We start from the raw sequence: 20,108 nt of genomic DNA on the forward strand, positions 1-20,108 counted from the left end.
ATGATTCAGACACACTCCGGTTTGTGCAGATAAAGGCACAATATGGACGGTTTCTGCCAGACAAACACATCAGATTATGAGAACAGATGCTACAAAGCAGCAAACAGGTATTTGAAGCTGCTAGTGCCTCTGGAGTCTCCCGAACATCAAGGTGTAGGACCCTCCAGAGGCTGCAGTTGTGCATAAACCTTCTATCCGGGCCTCCCCTAAACGGTTAATTGAAGCTGATGAACAGAAACGGCTGCAGTGGCTCAGAAATACATGAGGACTCATTTTCGAACAGTCTTGTTCCCTGATGAGGCCGTGTAGCCCTGGATGGTTAACTCAATGGAGTGGTGGATGGTTGGTGAATGACCACAATGTCCCAACAAGGCTGTGACGTCAGTAAAGAGGGGGCGGAGTCATGTTTTGGGCCAGAATCATGGTGAGAGAGCTGGTCGGCCCCTTTAGGCCCTTTTAGGCTCCCTGATGGTGTGAAAATGACCTTTGAAAAATATGCGGAGTTTCTGACTGACCACTGTCTTCTATGCTACAAAAAGAAGAGCCTTGCTTTCCCGAACAAAATCCTCTTCATGCATGACAACGCCCCATGTCCCGCTGTAAAGAAAACCTCTGCATCACTGGCTGCTATGGGCATAAAAGGAGAGAAACTCATGATGTGGACCCCCTCCTCCCCTGACCTCAACCCTATTGAGAACCTTTGGAGCCTCAACAAAAAAAACTTCTATGAGGGTGGGAGGCAGTTTTCATCCAAACAGCAGCTCTGGGAGGTTATTCTGACATCCTGCAAACAAATCAAAGCAGAAACTGTCCAAAAACTTAAAATTTTAATGGATTTAAGAATTTTGAAGCTGCTTCACACAAGGGCTCCTATGGTAAAATATAACTTGGCCTGTTAATATTTTTTTGATTGAAATAGCTTTTGATTTTAGTAAATATGACCTCCTAATGCTACAAATACAACAAATGACAGTTAATTACAAGCTTTAAAATGTATTGAAACAATGAGTTGCATAATAACTTGGAACAGTGGATTTTGAGGTTTTTACTATATTTATTTTTGAAAAAAATACTGTTATCACGAGGAAATTTTTTCCACCACATTTAAATGATCCTCTACCAGTTAAAGACTTAAAAATTATGCTGACTCTCATTTGAGTTGACAATTTAGAAAATTATTATTTGCATAATAATTTGAAACGCAGTGTAGTGGTGAGAACACTGGACAAATGCAAAAGTGTTCCAAAAATACGGTACAAAGGATGAAGACAGGGAAATGGTGTGGTCCCCACCTGCAAAACCATTCCTCTTTTGGAGTGATCTTGCTAATTGCCTCTCATTTCCACCTGTTGTCTGTTTAATTTCAACAACACCAAGTGAAATTGATTCACAATAAGCGTGGCTTCTTAACTGGACAGTCTGATATCCCAGAGATCTGACTGACTTGGAGTTACATTGTGTTTTTTGAGTGTGCCCTAGGTTTTTGTGAGCAGTGTATATTGACTTCCATTAGAAAGTCACTTGTTCATGGCTCTGCCGTCGCACTATAAAATCCTTCATCTTGATCATTCGTGGTTTCTTCTGTTCGGAGGAGGTCACATTTACTACTGAACACTTCATTCATCAAGCGACTGATGTGAAAATGCCAACGTGGGTTTGGGGAATATTGGATTGATAAAGCAAACACACGGGCACTCACCCAGACCAGCTCAGATGTGCTCCATCGTTTAGGACACAGGCCCCGCCCACTGCTCCTATTGGTCAGCGTCTGTCAGGGTCTGAGTGAGAGACAGGTGAATCTAACCAATCACAAAGTCGTCCCGGCCAACGAGCGAGGAACATGCTTCTCTTTGGTCCTCATGGCGGGGAGCTGACGATGCTGTCATGGTCCTGGCGCTCATTAGAAAGAGGACTGAGGACATGGATTCTTCTGTTTGTTTAAAGAGGACACATGATTCATAAGAGTGACTGTAAACACCAGGAGTACCTCTGCTGTCCTTTGTCACTACAGCAGCTCTAGAGTCTGCTGGGAAATAACGCTGTGCTTGATGGAAAAACATGTATAATAATTAAGAATAATAAAGAAAGTAAAGTCTGGTTATTATGAAGCAGCAAAAGCCAGACCTCATCCATGACCGTGAGCGACATCATAATGACCACGCCCACTTTTGCTCAACGTTTCACAATCTGAAGCTGCTCAAGTGTGGAATGTGTTTTGGAGAGAATGTTGCTGTCTTTAATATGTAATAATAAATATGTACTCGTGTCCATTTGAAGCAGCCTAAAACATGTACAGTAGGGGTAATCCTCCAGCGAGTTACTCCTGACCCTGCCTTCTGCTGCTTTATATGATCATGCTAACATGGGTTTTAGAAAAAGATGAGCAAAAAGAAGCATTTAGTGGGAGGAAAGATGAAGGAAACGATTGGTTTTCCTCGAACCACAGTCAGAACAATAACACATCCAGAAAAAGTCTGTATTTTAAAGTCTGCTTTGATTTCCACCACAGACGGATCAGTTAAAGCCTGAACCACTGAGCGCTGTTGTAATGACCCTCTGCCACTAGATGTCACTGTGGAGAGACTGTTTCAAACTGTGATTCGAAGCACAAATGGCTTCAGCGGCTTCAGTGTTTCATAAAGCCCGACTCTGGATGTGACTCTGAAGCTCCTCCACAATGCTGAGCTCACTCTGCTCCACCGTCACTTCTTTGGACTCACGTTTGTGTCGTCCTTTCAGACTTCAGTCAGACAAAGCTCATCGAAAACTACGACTCACATCACGTTTTTGTCGAGGGATAAAATCCATTCAAATGACCCGGGACTAAAAACATGTGAACTTCCTGTGATGAAGTTTGTACGAGCCTCATGTTGAAATGTTCTGCCAAAGGAACAGCTCCAGGTCTTTGTCCCTGTGATTCAAGAAAATATATATATATGCAAGGTTGACTGAGCCAGTTTTAGATTGAGATTGAATTGACGTGACATTTTAGTCTAGACCAGCATTAAGATGTGGAGTAAAAGAAAATGATGTTGTTAAATAACTAAGACTAAATGAAAATGTCATCATGAACACCGGCCAAAGTCTGATTTGAACATTTCTGCTTCAAACAGGCCAATGTCTAAAGATAAAAACAACAGACGCTGCTGTCCAAATGGTAGAGTTTCATTTTGTCATGTGATTATTATAAGTCTATTTTTGCCACTAGTTTGAATGACAGATCCTGAAACATCTGGATCGGTTCTATAGGCGTCTCCCAGTCACGTGACTAGAAATGCAAGCGCGCGACAATTTGAAGGGAAGCAAAAATGGCCAATGCAACAGAAAACGATCGCGATTCCACACAATTATGCAGCGTTTTTTCACCTACATCTGTCACGACTCACTTACAAGGAAATGCAGCACTTGGATCTGCAAACAAACTGTCATGGTTGGATATTACAGACCCAGACACGCTTCAGCCCAGTTATTTACTGAACAACATCCCTTCACTCGAGTTTGCCCATATTTACATAGAACATAGTTTCTTGATTGACTTTCCGTCTTCATACACAGGAAAATCATTAAAAGCATAAAAAAGCCTCTCTGCAAACAGATGTTTTGAGTCAGGATGGGTATCGAATACATCTGTATGGCGACCAAGAAGAAAGGATATTCTCATTGTCAGGAGTAAGGTAAGTTACTGACACTTCGCTAAACCAGCAGGCTAATAATGCTGTAAAACACACTGAATTGAACACCAGCTTGTTGTATAGATCGCTCTTTCACAGATTAACGAACAGTAAATCTCACGCTGACAGTAAATCCTTCTATGCTACAGCAGTTTTCAATAATTTGATGAGATATCCGATTGAAAAGTACAACGGGACCCCATTAAAAGAGGAAAGACATGAGAAATTCTGATTTGCATCCAACTGTGCAACAAGTTTCAGGCATTTCAGCGGTTTTGAAATGTAGATTTAAATGAAACGTGGGTGTGAGTTCATCTGGAGGTCATTAGCGTGTGTCCCGTCCAGATGGAGGAACTGAGTTGGCGTGACGTCATGCAGAAGGCACCTATAAGTGGCTCCGGAGTATAAGGCCCTGTCCCAACACTCGCACTTCCACCCTCGCGCCCCTCACATGCGCGTTCCCGATGGTGGGTGCGAGTGCGTAGGGTGTCCCAATCCTCCAGAGGGGTCTTTGCGGTACAGACCAAAGTACAGGCCATAATTCTGTGCGGTGCAGACCAAAGAGACAGAAAAATGGCTGCATCCGCGGATCTTGCGCCGAAGGAACAAACCTCAGCACCGTTGACAAACCTCTCACACCAGCATGTTCTTCAATCTCTCATTTGCAAAGTCGTTCCTCTAAATGTGGCTCCAGCTTTTAGCCCGTGATCAGCTTTGTTTTGTTTTCTTCTAAAAGTAACCTCTGCTTCTCGCTCACTCCTAACTTTCTTTCTGCTGCTCCATTAAGCTGCAGTGCCCTCTAGTGGCAAAATTATATATTTGAATAAAAAAAAATCCACATATTAGTCGCTCCGGAGAATAAGACGCAGCCCCTGCCAAACTATGAAAAAAAGTGCGACTTATAGTCCGGAAAATACGGTATTTCTGACAGAAATACTGCATGAGGAACATTTTGTTGCAAGTTAAACATGTATAATTGTCCAAATTGCACTGCATTTTCAACGACCAAATTAAGATGGTGGATTGAGCCAGGTTTAAATGTATGGTTTTATTTAGTGACACATCAGGCCTTGTCTACACACAGCAGGGTGTTTATAAATCCACCCTGCGTCTAGAAAGAAAACTTAAGTCCACACAGCCCTGCTTTAACCTCATAAGCCCCGCCTTAACCCAGTGCATTTTCTACAGGTTTTTTTGTCCTTTATTTATCCAGGATAAAACTCATTGAGATTAAAAATGTCTTTTTCAAGAGTGTCCTTTAACCAAATCTAAATCAGCACTTCCATTGTATTGTCTCTTCTGTCAGAGCGCGAAGTCCGTTCATTAAGCGGAGAACGAGGGAAAATGTTCTCCGCCTGAACAATCGATAAAACAACACAGTTTTTCTAAATGCAAAGACAGATTTAGTGGCAGAGGTGACCTTCAGCCACTTAAAGCAGTACTAAGTAACGTGTTTACCTTAATAAATCCTTTCCGTAGTCCCTGTGGGGGAAAAAGTGTTTATGGGATGATTGGAGGGTCTTTCATCGCCCCCTGGTGTCTCTGGACAGAAAACCATGTTTGCAACTTCACTGCCACCGGTCCGGAGAAAGCAATACACGCTAATGGAATCACGAAGAAGAAGCTAACATGCTAACGGGCAAAGCTAACTGCGGGCTAACGTCACTTTAAACAGTATTTACAGCCAAGTTTGTGAGAGAGTGAAAAAAAATATTTCCATTGTATAATTGGATGCACAGTAACCCTCTCTCCCTTCGCCTTTCCTGTCAGCGTAGTATTTACTCTCCAAGACAATTAATAAGTTAAAAAATGGTAACTTGCTACGACACCTGCAGTTGCGCTTATGGCCTCTAGGGGGAAGAGTTACTTGCTTTAAAACAGCCTAAAACTCTGGTTATTTATGTCCACACTCAGACGCATTACCGGACTTTCCCAAAACCTTCCAAGACTGGAAAGTGTGGAGTCTGTAGGAGCTACTGAAACGTCTTCCACAGAGGAAAAGATCATATTAAGGATTACAGTGTTGTCGGGGGGATTCCGTGCGTGAGCTTTTTACTTTGACGTTAAAACTAAACCGTTAAGGACAAAAGTGGACCCAGATCTGAACCTTGACCACTGCATTTAGTAAAGAAAGGATGGTTTTGTGCTCTGGTCTCTGTCAGGAGCCGCTGGGCGCAGACTGGTCGTCCCAGCGCCCGGAGCCCGTGACGGTGCCGTACCTCAGCCCTCTGGTTCTGTGGAAGGAGCTGGAGTCTCTGCTGGAGAACGAGGGGGCGTCCTGTGTCTGTGTGAGCCCGCGCTGGTCGACCTTCACCCCATCCTCTTCTGGAACCTTCTGTGGTGCTTCAGGAGGCTGCAGCTGCCGTGGCACCTGCCCCGCGCTGCTGCTGAGCTCCCAGCACTGCAACAGGGACGCTCCGGTGAGACACACTGTGGACCAGGATGACGCTCTGACTAATCTCTTTATTTGTTTGATGAAATGTTTGCAAACCCGAAGAACAAACGATTTCACTTTTTTTCTGTTTGTGGCATTGAACTGTCGTATTGGGGCGTTAACAATTGCATTAAATTGTATGTATGAACCCTGTCATTAACATGCACAAGTCAAAGCAGGTGGTGACCCCGCCGTCTCTCTCTGCAGGTGTCTCAGGAGCTGACGTCTGACGACAGCAAACACATCCTGGTCCAGATTCTGTGGGACGATCTCAAACTGCACCAGGACCCGCTGCAGCCGCTGTATCTGCTGTGGAACTCCTACAGTAAGACCTCCAACCACGCAGACACGAACGTAAACCCGGCTCAGGCTGTTATCGAGATTCACCTCTTACCCACCGCCTTAACCCAGTGGATTTCCTCCGACTTTACCCAAATCAAAAAGCTTCTCGACAGTATGACGCCTCATTTGAAAGCTAAGACCTACAAAACTGATCCCAACTTTTTTTGTGACCATATTTTTGTCGCATTTTTGTTGCTCTTTTGTCACATTTTTGTTGGCTTTTCATCCTCGTTTTCATTCCTATTAGACAGTGTTTTCCAAGAAGCTTTTAGATTTGAGTAAAGCCAAGCTGGAGAAAATGTGGGAGTCGAGAGGTTGACGGTAGGAAATAATGCGTAAAATGGAAACGCAACATTCGCACTTCCCTTAAAGCAGCACTAAGTAACGTGTTTACCTTAATAAATCCTTCCCGTAGTCCCTGTGGGGGAAATACAAGTGTTTATGGGATGATTGGAGGGTCTTTCATCGCCCCCTGGTGTCTCTGGACAGAAAACCATGTTTGCAACTTGGCTGCCACCGGTCCGGAGAAAGCAATACACACTAATGGAATCACGAGGAAGAAGCTAACATGCTAACGGGCAAAGCTAACTGCGGGCTAACGTCACTTTAAACAGTATTTACAGCCAAGTTTGAGTGAAAAAAATATTTCCATTGTATAATTGGATGCACAGTAACCCTCTCTCCCTTCGCCTTTCCTGTCAGCGAAGTATTTACTCTCCAACACAATAAAAATGGTAACTTGCTACTACACCTGCAGTTGCGCTTATGGCCTCTAGGGGGAAGAGTTACTTAGTACTGCTTTAATTCTCCACTAGATGGAGACAATTTAGTCTGGTCCAAGTTAAAGCCCTGTTTGTCTGTCAGACGTGGGGTACCCGAGCCCGCGGCCGGTCCCTGAGCAGCAGAGGTCGTTCAGTGAAGACGTCCTGAGGGGAATCATCCGAAACGTCCCGAGGAACGACCTCAACCGGCCGCTCAACCAACTGCTGCACCTGCTGGGACTCACACTGGGCGTCCACCGCCAGAGGTAGGAGCGCACTGGGACCAGAGCCGGGGGTCAAGAGGTCAACTGGTTTTAGAAGTAGCTGATGATGATCCAGCCTCTAAAATGAGCTGTCCTGACCTCCGTGTAGGAGTAGCAGTGCGCACTAGTCCAGTAGAAGTAACACAACTGCTTTTTGATGATGTGTGGTTGTTTCTGCGTTGGGCAGCCTGACAGTTAGTTCCTGAAGCAGGGTTTAGCATGAGCAGCTACTTTGTGCTAATCCAATGCCCTCTGATCTGACTCTGCTCTGATCACATGTAGTGTGTCCTCAGCCTCAGTTGCTTTTATGTTTCGATGTTTCAGGAGCAGATACAGAGACCTCCTGTTCCTGTGTCTCGTGGCTCTGGGCCGAGAGAACATCGACATCGGTCAGTCCACGCCTGAACACCGTCGACCCAGTGTTTCAACGGCATTACAACCAATCTTTGGACATGTTAAACATCCTACTTTTGTCTTCCTTCTCAGTCGATGTTTGTGACATTACTTCGTAGTAAAAATATCATGTTTAGTTGCTCATAAGTACAAGTACGAGTATTGCAGGTGCAGAGAGATGTATTTCAAAGATTGGGCTGTAACAAATAACGCTGCTAAATCCTGATGAACTGCTAATACATTGGTCTCCATTGAAGGTGAGACGCTGCCGGTGAATTTCCCAAATAGTTCTGTAGAGAATCAGCACAATGATTAAACATGTTGTTGTTTTGTTTCCAGGTGAAAGTTTCTGTGTTGCCAGATAGAACCAAAAGTGTGACTTATTCTCTGTTGTTTGTGACGCTGTTTCTCTCCCGCTCAGACGCGTTCGACCGCGAGTACAGACTGGCTGTTATTAATGATCTCGTGTTTTATTCACTCAGTCATATCTGTATATTTATTTATTTATTTATTTCAGTCATGTTAGTTACATGTTTTCACATTTCAACAACTATACATGATTTTTTTAATATATATATTTTTATATACATGATTGAAAAGGAGCACGATGAAGACAACGCTTATGCTAAGTGCCCCTTTCTTCAGATACAAAAGGTAGACAAAAACAAACAGAACATAAATGGTCTGATTCGCAGGTATTATACTTTAAGCCATAAGCTAGAATAAACAACACAGGTACTACTGTTTTTAAAGTTAAAATCTAATATTCACAGCAGTGTGTAAGAGTTGATATTTGTTGATTTGAGCTGTTTTTTAAATCGGTGCACTGTGGAGGAGTTCTTTCAATTCAAGGGCAGGGCGTTCCACAGTTTGACTCCGCTTCTGGGTTGTTCTGGCAAAAGGGAGAGTAAAGTGAAGTTTTCTACCACTGGATGCATCGGCGTTGAATACAAACATCAATTGTACAGATTGAGGCAATCGAAAAAATCTGTAATTTAATGAGATCTTGTAATTTTAATAGTTTTGATTTTATAAACAGTTGATTTGTATGTTCTCTACTATGAGTTTTATTTATTATTCTTACAGCTTTTTTTTGTATATTTATCAGCGGTTGAATTGTAGTTTATGTGTTTCCCCAAACTTCTGAGCAATAAAGTAAGTGAGGAAGTATTAAAGTGCAGTATAAGACCCTTAAAGATTCATGATTTAAAAAATATTTGACTTTGTGAAGAACAGCAATGTTTCTACATAATTTATTTCTAATACTGTGGACATGAGATTTCCAATTTAATTTTTCATCCAGTGTCACACCCAAAAACAAGTTCAGATACTCTTTCAATATTTCTTCCATTTAAAGACAGCTGGATATCCACGTATATTATAGTCTGGCTGTTTTATTCACTCAGTCATGTCTGTATATTAGAGTCTGGCTGTTTTATTCACTCAGTCATGTCTGTATATTATAGTCTGGCTGTTTTATTCACTCAGTCATGTCTGTATATTAGAGTCTGGCTGTTTTATTCACTCAGTCATGTCTGTATATTAGAGTCTGGCTGTTTTATTCACAGAGTCATGTCTGTATATTATAGTCTGGCTGTTTTATTCACTCAGTCATGTCTGTATATTATAGTCTGGCTGTTTTATTCACTCAGTCATGTCTGTATATTAGAGTCTGGCTGTTTTATTCACTCAGTCATGTCTGTATATTAGAGTCTGGCTGTTTTATTCACAGAGTCATGTCTGTATATTATAGTCTGGCTGTTTTATTCACTCAGTCATGTCTGTATATTATAGTCTGGCTGTTTTATTCACAGAGTCATGTCTGTATATTATAGTCTGGCTGTTTTATTCACTCAGTCATGTCTGTATATTAGAGTCTGGCTGTTTTATTCACTCAGTCATGTCTGTATATTATAGTCTGGCTGTTTTATTCACTCAGTCATGTCTGTATATTATAGTCTGGCTGTTTTATTCACTCAGTCATGTCTGTATATTATAGTCTGGCTGTTTTATTCACTCAGTCATGTCTGTATATTAGAGTCTGGCTGTTTTATTCACTCAGTCATGTCTGTATATTATAGTCTGGCTGTTTTATTCACTCAGTCATGTCTGTATATTAGAGTCTGGCTGTTTTATTCACTCAGTCATGTCTGTATATTAGAGTCTGGCTGTTTTATTCACTCAGTCATGTCTGTATATTAGAGTCTGACTGTTTTATTCACTCAGTCATGTCTGTATATTAGAGTCTGGCTGTTTTATTCACTCAGTCATGTCTGTATATTATAGTCTGGCTGTTTTATTCACTCAGTCATGTCTGTATATTAGAGTCTGGCTGTTTTATTCACTCAGTCATGTCTGTATATTATAGTCTGGCTGTTTTATTCACTCAGTCATGTCTGTATATTAGAGTCTGGCTGTTTTATTCACTCAGTCATGTCTGTATATTATAGTCTGGCTGTTTTATTCACTCAGTCATGTCTGTATATTATAGTCTGGCTGTTTTATTCACTCAGTCATGTCTGTATATTAGAGTCTGGCTGTTTTATTCACTCAGTCATGTCTGTATATTAGAGTCTGGCTGTTTAGCTGAGGAACAGCTCCCTCTGGCGGTGGTCTCTGGAGGAGCAGCTGGTTCATGTCCGGTTTGCGGGCGGCGGTGTTGTCACAGTTCGGGAGGATCTGAAGAGCAGAAAAGCAGAATAACGCGCTCGGATCCAGAGGTGAGGCCTGAAACTCTTTACACTCCGTTTGTGAACATGCTTCACCACTTCTGGCTCCATTTGGCTCCATTTTCAATCAAGTGTTGACGGGTTTAGTCCTGGTTTGTTTTAGAACTGCGTGGCAGTGAAAGTGAAAGTAAATGGAGAAACTTTAAGAGAGTATTAAGTAAATAAGCGGTAAGTCTTTGTGTTGGGAAATGTTTTCTACACTAGGCCCTAATGCAGCGCTGATGACCAGCCTCTCCTAAAAGAAGCAGTAACAGTTACATGTCTTAAAGTTAAAGTATTTATGTCCGTGGTTCACAGCAGTGACTCTAAAGCCGCAGTGAAGTTTATGAATAATAAAGCCATAAACATTTAGGGCTGGTCTTTGGCGTTTGACCTGGTTTAGTCCAGGTTTCTGATCTGGGGCGGCATTTCCTCCAGCAGAATCACCGCGCGCCGCTGCAGCCTCTTCAAACCACGGTGATTAAAGCTGCAAAGCGGAGCGGCTGCAGATCCACAACAGCGGATACACGCCCCTCTCATTACAGAGGCTCAAAGTTACGCCCGCGCTGCTTATGCGGCGAGTTACGCATGCGCAGATACGCATGACGCATTGGGCCAAATCATGTCCCAGATGTGAATAGCTCATTATATAACAAAACTTAATAGAACCTCCACACATCTTTGCATAATCTCTATATATATAATAATAATATATATATCATAACAAAATGAGGCCAAAACTTTGCGTAGCCGCTCCTCTGCACCAAAGTTGGTATTTATAGAAAACAAACTGAACGTGAAACATTGCGCTCCTCCACACAAACTAAAGAGCTGCCGTACGAGGTCCGCACTTTTCAAAACACTGCTGAGAGACGGGAGAGCAGAGACAGGACTGGTTTGAGGAAGTCAGGTTTGGTTTGGTTTGGTTTGAAATGGTTTGAATTTACTTTCTTCAGCAATGACAAAGATTAGAATGAAATAAGCAACTTATCATGATGTTTGTGAATATTGGTGCGCACACGCTCGTACCCGTGCACGTATGCGCACCCCGTCGCTATGGGCGGGACATAGGGGGCCGTGCCCGTCCCCCAAGATGCTTGTGCCCCCAGACACAGATGTGGTGTAGCCTACGTGATACGCAGGTATACGTCGTATAACCACGAGAAGCCACTACAAACTGGGCAAAGACAGGCGACGTATCACTCATTAGCGCAGTGTTACTTTTGCATTTTCTGCCCGATTAGACCAGCCCAAACTCCACAACAAGTAACTATTTCCTCCCCTGACACCGAGAGAGGGGACCGGGGCATTTCATCCCTCCCTCTCTTTCTCTGGCACGGTTCCCTCTAAGCCTCTTCCCGTGTTGTCTGGGCACAAAATAAAACATAGCTGATATGATAGAGGAGCATTAACGATCATCCTCCGCTCTGAGAGTCCACGATGTCGCCTCTTTATGCTCATTTCCCCGTCCCGGCTCGTGAGAGGCAAAGTAGACAGTGAAGGCTGAGAGAGACTGAAAAGTGGACGCGGCCACAGCACTGACCGATGGTCCAAAAACGGTGGGGCGAGTGTGGGGGGAGTGTGGGGGGGAGTGTGGGGGGGAGTGTGGGGGGAGTGTGGGGGGGGGGGGGGGTCCGGTCATTTTCCACAATCAGAAATGTGTTTAAATTTATTTATTTATTTATTTATTTATGTATATATTTATAGTTTTGGCAGCCACGGTCCTCCATACCTCCCTCTCTACAACTTGCCTTCGGTAAAACCCACTCATTATCGCCTCATGTTTAGGGAAATCTCCTTCATTAGTCACTTTGCATTGCCTTTTATGGTCAAATGGAGGCGGGCAGAGGGCGTGCCGTGAGGTCCGCAGCTTCCTGCTCCAGCGTACCGGCGCATATGCAGAGTTTTATAGATCGGAAACAAACTTTGCGTACAGAATTTTGCGTTACTTTCCTACGCACTTTCAAAGTCAGAGTCTCACGCACAGTTTGATAAATGAGGCCCCAGAACTTTAGTCCAGGTTTGAGAACAACAGCACAATTGTTAATAAAAAAGCATCAACACAATGAACTCAATCATTTTCAAATCAGGAGTGACAATATGTTTGAAAGAGGATGTTTGGACGGTGAAGGTGAGGCATGAAACTCTGTGAACTCCGTCTGTAAAGATATTTGAACACAGTTGGTGAGGTCAAAGGGAAAAGAGCTCCTCAAACAGGATCAAAAGTGGGAGGAGTTTTGGTGTTTGTGGGACGTGGAGGGACAGACCTGAGGAAGTTAAACAAACACACTTTAACATGAGGTCAGGTCAGCAGGAGACTATAGATGGACAGACTGACATCAGATCAACACATATACGACCACATCCTTCAAACCAGACACAGGAGACAAAGACTTCTGTTTATTTGAATGATATTTGTCCAAAAACTAAAGAGAACGTTTGTTTTTGTCCTAAATTGGTTCTGCAAAGCCCCGGTCACTCCTGATCCAGGATGAGTCAACGTAAGCAGCAGCGGCCTCCAGGGGGCAGCACTGATCCACCGTGAGTGTTTTTATATAAAGAACTTTTCACTTTGTTTCTGTTTGATAATGTTTTTAAACCTGTTCTCCAGGTCTGTGTCCATGAAGAGCAACCGGTCAAAAGATCCACCTTTATACTTCAGGAAACAACTAAGAACAGGCTCACAGTAAGACTCTATCTATCTATCTATCTATCTATCTATCTATCTATCTATCTATCTATCTATCTATCTATCTATCTATCTATCTATCTATCTATCTATCTATCTATCTATTGAACAGAATCATGATAAATATGATAAAAGAGTGATCCTTTGAGGACCCGTTAAGAGGCCGAACCAAGAGGCCGTTTGGACGGATACAAACCACATGTGTCTTTAAGGCTCTGGTCCACATTTGTTTGGACCTGTTTCCTCTGGACAATCATACACAGAGTTCCTGTTTGGTTCTGTGTGAAGCTGTGACTGTGCTGCTGTTTTCCAGGTCAGGAGGCAGTGGTCTGTCTTTGAAAAGTGACCACTCAAAACATGAACCTCCAGACTTTGAGGAGCCAGGACCAGACTCAGGGTAAGACCTTCAGTTTCTCTGTATTTAGAGACAAATGTATTAGTATGAACTGATCTCACCTGAAACAAGCAACAAAGAACATTACATAAATCAATAAGTTCTAATGCTGAAATACAGTGGGAGGAAAAAGTGAGTACACTGTTTGGAATTTCTCACATTTTTTGCCTAAATTGCTCATAAAATGTGGTTTGATCTTCACTAAAATCACAAGAATGATTAAACAGTGTCTGCTTAAACTAACATCACCCAAACATTTACATTTGATCATGTTTTTTTTTGGCCATGACATGTAAACATTCACAGGACAGGGAGGAATAAGTGAGTACACCCCCTGGCTAAGGATGATCTAAAAGCTACAAGTTAGTGCAGACGTTTAGAGTCAGGTTTGAGCCAACCTGAGGTCCAGTCACTGAGGTGTGGCTTAACGCCGCCCTTATCACTGAAAACACTCACTAGTTAAGAATTGTCTCTTGTTGAGAAGCTTTGTGTGATGTGCACCATGCCTCGCTCAGAAGAGAATGATTGATTTGTATGAAGGTGGAAAAGGTTACAGAACCATCTCTAAAAGTCATAAATTTTCATAAATCCACAGTTAGAAAAATAAACTATAAATAGAGACAGTTCAGAACTGTTGTTTCCTTTTTCCTCACACTGTTTCCATCAGCATCAGTGGCCGTTGTAATAAGCCTCATGTTTCCTTTGTACATTGTTGCTCCTTATCGACTACAGCTCAGAAAGTGCATTTCACAAACTTTTTTTTCCCCCCCAATTCAGCCGCTCCAAGAATCCTGCAGCTGTAGCTCAAATGTTCCAATACGCTACAGTTTTCTTGTAACTGCTGCATAACTCTGCAACTCCTCCACAGCCGAAACAACAGTGCCTGATCAATTAAATCCTGTACATTTCGTAACTTTGTGCATTCGAACAGTGTCTAACGCGAGGCTGTGCCTCTCTGTCCCGCCCGCTCAGCTTGGATCTGCAGCAGTGGAGGGACACTTTTATTTCTTTCATCTGTATTAAACAGTGTGCACTGCATATGTTATTAAGCGTTTACATGACAACCCCCCCTCACAACCCACCGCCTTCAGCAGTAGTGGTCTGGGGAAAGCATGGGGAGGGGGCGGCGCCACAACATCGCAATGCCAGTCTGCCCCCCCCCCCCCCCTGTCCTTCCCACTTTTTGCGCCAGGTATGACACTGAAGATTGTAAGTCTGCGCAGTCGTCTGCTCTACAGCCTGCGCCATGAAACACAAGATCTGGCCCCAAGTCCTGTTTATTAACAAATGCAATAGAAAAATACTGCGTTTCAAGTACAACAGTGGAGAAGTAGATTGTTTTAGAAAACCTTTTTGAATTTTTTTGTCAGTAGGTGTCAGTAGTGAGCCCTGCTCTGCGGCCCCCCCTCCACGCCCCTCTCTCCCCTCCACACCATAGACCGCACACTGCTTTGATTGCATTCAATGAAATACGGAAATCATTAATATTGGGTGAAACACAAATTCATAAGATAAGAATTTGTGAGACTTGTTTTTATTTTCTACTGCACCTTTCATGGTCAAATGTATTTATTAAGCACAGTTACAAAACAGTCATCACTGCCCCAAAGTGCTGTACAGGTGCAGAGTGCAAAGTACAAAAATAAAGAAAACCTGAATAAACAACAATAGTAAAACATGATAAGAAAAGTGCAAAAAATAAACTGTGAAAAAAATGAAAAAATGCTCAGCTCATCTTGTGTTAAAATCCTGTGCAAAGAGAAGCATCTTTGTTTTGAGAGAGTTTTGAAACTCTCAACTGAAGTAGCGTCTAATGTTCAGAGGGAGGGAGTTCCACAGTTTGTGCTACTGCAAAAGCTCCTTTACTTTTTAAACACTGTCCGAGGATCGCAGCGCTCTGACAGGGCGTGCAAAGACAACAGTTCAGATAAATTATGTGGCGCCAGTCCATGGATGGATTTAAAAACAAGCTTTAACATTTTGAAGTCAATTCTAAAAGCAACTGGTAACCAGTGAAGGGAAGACAGGGCTGATGTGTTCATGGCGTTTGGTCCTGTGAGCAGGCACGCAGCTGCGTTTATATGGAATTATAATTATTCTTTTTATTTTTTTTTGCATTTAGAACATAATACTTCCATTTAGAACCAAGTTTACAGTGCAGAGCTTTTTTCCCCCGCAACCCTTGAACACCTCACCTCCGGTGACAGCTTTGCTTTCTTTTCATAAGGAGGAAAAAAAGACCTGCCGGCTCCCTGTAGATATTAGCCTGGCTAACGCCAGACTAAAATCACAAGTTATATTTGTAATATTCCTTGTTGCATAAATAATGACAACCTTGTAGAGTTCTTTATGCTGCCTGTTTATTGTAACTCAACGTCCCCATGTCGTTCTGTATTCGACTGAAATCACAAAACAATCCCCCGCATGCATAGCCACACCCAGGACTACGGTAAGCCATCAGGGTCAAAAACATGTTCGCTTTAGTAATTCAACATCTTCCTTTTTTTTTTTTTAGAACAATGGGCAACCTGATGGCAGCGATCCGTCTGCACCCTTTACAAATCACAGATCAAGAATACTTCTGGGTTTTATGACGCGACCTGATAGTAGTAGCAGTCAGAAAGTTCTTGTTGGTGTGTGGTGTGTTAGTCTCTTTTCCAGTTGGCTCCGATTGGAACTGTTGTGAAGTTGTAGGTTGATCACATACTGGTTCAGCAACTGGTGGTTGAATCTGGTTGTTTGACAAGTTTCTGCGATTGCGGCGGAGTGTCTGTCCTTCACCAGTGCGGATGAGGTATGAGCGTTCCGTATCGGCTGGTTGGAGGATGACAGCTGGTTTCCACATGCCGGTCTCTTGTTGATACCTGATATGGTCTCCTTGTTGTAGTGTAGATAGTGGCTTGGCACTGCGGTCATAGTACAGTTTTTGCTTTCCAGCCAGTAACACAGGGTCTTAATTGTTGAGTTGTGACTGGGAGTACAGAGCGTAGACGTCGGCTCATGAGAAGCTGCGCTGGTGACTTGAATCCGTCGACAGGTGTGTTCCGGTGCTCTGAGATGGACAAGCATGGATCAATTTTCTGAGCACGAGCTTTGTCCAGTATTGTCTTGGCCGTTCTGACAGTTCTCTCTGCGAGTCCGTTACTCTGCGGATAATGGGGGCTTGATGTGACATGCTCAAGGTCCCATGAAGCAGCGAATGCTTTAAAGTCTCGTGAGCTGTACTGTTGGCCATTATCAGAGATATGCTTTTCAGGAACACCATGCTGAGCAAACACAGCTTTCATTTTATTGATGATGGAGCCTGTACTCTTCTCCTTTCCAAGTGAAAAGGTCTGAGGCGACAATTGGCCAGGGCCTTTCTGGAATCTGATGAGATATGAGAGGTTCCTTGGTGTTTGAAGAACGCCTTTCCTGGCATATGGAGCACTTTTCGACTGTGGTGGCGATGTCTTTTCCCATTCCTGGCCAGAAGAGGGCGTCCCTGGCTCTTTGTTTGCTCCTCTCAATTCCCATGTGTCCAGAATGGATCTTTTCCAACATGTTTTGTATGAGGGCTGAAGGTACGATAATTTTATCACTCTTGAACAGGATTCCCTTATAGTGTGAGATCTCATCTCTGAAGTTCCAAAAGTCAAGAAGTATTGCTGGACATTTGCTTCAGTCCTCAGGCCAGCCTGACCATACGGTTTGTTTCAGCACTTCGAGCTGTGAGTCATTTTCAGTAGCTGCACGTATTTCAAAGAGTTTTTTGTCACTGACAGGCAGGCTTTTTATCACTGAGTGGACCTGTTCGTCCATGCCTTCACTGAGTGTGTGATCATAGTCTTGTAGTGGCTTACGGGACAGCGTGTCGGCCACAGGAATGTCTTTGCCGGGACGGTGCAGGATGTCGATGTCATATCTTTGTAGCTGCAGAAGCATGCGCTGAAGGCGAGCAGGTGCACAAGAGATGGGTTTCTTCAGTATTGACTCGAGGGGCTTATGGTCAGACTCAACAACAATATTTCTGCCATAAACGTAGGTGTGAAACCTCTTGCACCCAAAAAGCACTGCAAAGAGCTCCTTTTCGATCTGTGCATAATTAACCTCAGTCGGGGTGAGTGACTTGGAGGCATATGCTATCGGTCGGCCTTCCTCCACAGCTCCCAGACCGTGTTTTGAGGCGTCCACCTGTAAGCACACTTCCTTTGTAGTGTCGAAGTAACTCAGTACTGGACCTGGTTCCCTGGTAATGAGTTCTTTCATTTGTTGGAACGCCTTGTCGTGGTTTTGGTCCCAAACAAATTCAATGTCCTGTTTCAGTAGTTGGCGCAGTGGGGCATTGACTTCGGACAGGCCTGGAGCAAACCTGGACAGGTAGTTTGCCATGCCTAGGACAGTTTCAAGCTCGTTTTTGTTTTCAGGTGGCGGCATGTCTTTGATTGCCTGCACTTTCTTTGGATCAGGCTGGATGCCGTCACGTGTCAGTTTGTGTCTAAAGTAGCTCACGTCTGTTGCGCATACGGCACTTTTCTCTGGGTTCAGACGCACACCGCGCTCCCTTGTGCGTTCCAGCATAGCTCGGAGGTTGGCGTCGTGCTCCTCTCTGGTCCTGCCATGTCATCAACCATCAACCTGCCATGATGTCATCAACAATAGCTGCAACACCATTTAGACCACTGTATGTCTTGTCTATTTTTCCCTGGAAAATGTCTTGATACAATACCAAAGGGCAGATGGAGAAAGCGGTATCTGCCGAAAATGGTGTTGAATGTTGTGAGCAGGGATGACTCATGTGTTAGTTTGATGTTCCAGTAGCCTGAACGTGCGTCCATCACGCTGAAGTATTGCGCTCCAGCCAGCTTTGGGGTAACGTCATCCAACGTAGGAAGAGGGTAGTGTGGTCTTTTGATTGCTTTGTTTAGATCACGAGGGTCAAGACAAACCCTGAGCCTCCCATTATGGCGTTTCTCAGCCACAACAAGTCCATTGACCCATTCTGTGGGCTCGTTTACTTTGATGATGATGCCATTTCTTTCCATGTCGTCAAGCTCCTGTTTTAGACGGTCCTTTAGCATGAACGGTATTCTCCGTGGGGGGCACAAGACTGGCACCGCTGAGGGTTCTACATGTAGGCTACATTCATCTGGGAACCTTCCTATCCCCTTGAAAACATCCGCAAATTCCTCCATGATGCTGTCCCTGACGCTTGTGGGCTCTACTGACATTACCAATTTGACTAGGTTAAGGTCAAGGCATGCTCTTAGCCCTAAAATTGGAGGGGCTGCCGTGTTCACAATGTCTAATGTGAACATATGGTGACTGCCTTTTCTGCTGCATTTAAGCTCACACGTACCTTTAATGTCTAGTCTCTCTCCACCATAGCCTGACAGAGAGCGTGTGGCTGGTCTCAGTTTGACATGTTTGAAAAGTCTGTTGAAGAGCCGAACAGGAAGTTGACACTTTTAAAGTGTTAAAGTGTCAACTTTAAAGTGGATACTGTGCGACTGTGGTCTTACCTGCACATCTTACCTTGTTTTCTCCCTCATTTGTTTTAGTGATAGAGTCAATAAACAGTTCATCTGTGCCACTTGAATTGTCTTGTTCGACTGTGTACACTTTGTTAGACTTGTATTGTGACGACTGACAAACTTTGGCAAAGTGGTTCATTTTCTGGCACTTTTTGCACTTATGCCCTTTAGCAGGACACTCTTCTTCGTCGCCGTGCTGCAGCGCACATCTCCCGCATGTTTTCCTCGGGTAGTTGCAGCTGCCTGCCTTTGTGCCTTTCTGTACCGTGTGCCTCCGCTTCGAGAAAACCGCGTGTGCTGCCATAGGTGCTTGGGAACTTGGACGTGGGGCCACCATCGTCTTTAGCTGGTCTTGCGCGATTTCATATGAGCGTACAATGTCAATTGCTTTATCCAATGTAAGGTCTGAGCCTTGATTTAGCAACTTCTCTCTCACATGGCATGAGATAGTATCTCATGCCCAAGTCAAACACGATATTTGCAAGGTATCTCAGAGATACTCCTCAAACTTGCCATAGTACGTGTCCAGCTTTTTAGCTGCATCGGCTGTCAGCGTCCAAGTGTTAAAAATATCTTGGCCTCTTTCTCCTACCCACAGAAGCAAATAGCTGCATTGGATCGCTTCTGCCTTTCCCCCGAGTGGTCCAGAAAACATGAGCTTTACATGCTGCACGAAACGCCGCCATGCATCGGGGAGGTTCACCGAGCGGTGTAGGCACTTCCGATGGGTCCATCTTCAGCTCTTTTTAGAAGCGTACGGTCCGACGAGTCTCTGACACCATGTAATATTCCTTGTTGCATAAATAATGACAACCTTGTAGAGTTCTTTATGTTACCTGTTTATTGTTGTTGTTATTGTTTATAACTCAACTAGCTGAGACCCGGCCTTCGGCCGGGCCTCGCTAGTCTCCACATGTGATATTCAGAGATTAAGAGTTAT

At 43.7% G+C, this 20,108-nt stretch overlaps 2 protein-coding genes across 2 annotated transcripts in view; both read left to right on the forward strand.

Moving 5' to 3' along the window:
- Positions 1 to 20,108, forward strand: part of LOC306962383 (NACHT, LRR and PYD domains-containing protein 3-like) — a gene marked incomplete at its 3' end in the record, with an annotated part of 158,941 nt that overhangs the window by 52,619 nt on the left and 86,214 nt on the right. The window contains exon 5 of the mRNA XM_079555503.1: positions 13,184 to 13,258. Within this exon, the coding sequence (XP_079411629.1) occupies positions 13,184 to 13,258 (75 nt within the window). The remainder of the gene's footprint in view (positions 1 to 13,183; positions 13,259 to 20,108) is intronic.
- Positions 5,807 to 10,567, forward strand: LOC306962316 (C-myc promoter-binding protein-like; the record flags this gene model as incomplete). The annotated part of the gene is made up of 6 exons (XM_079555436.1): positions 5,807 to 6,091; positions 6,313 to 6,430; positions 7,312 to 7,474; positions 7,796 to 7,860; positions 8,286 to 8,314; positions 10,451 to 10,567. 6 exons carry the CDS (start codon positions 5,807 to 5,809, stop codon positions 10,565 to 10,567), a joined length of 777 nt encoding a protein of 258 aa, XP_079411562.1.

This window comes from Gobius niger (genome assembly GCF_951799975.1).
Source record: "Gobius niger genome assembly, chromosome: 4".
In the NCBI taxonomy this organism is placed as follows: Eukaryota; Metazoa; Chordata; class Actinopteri; order Gobiiformes; family Gobiidae; genus Gobius; species Gobius niger.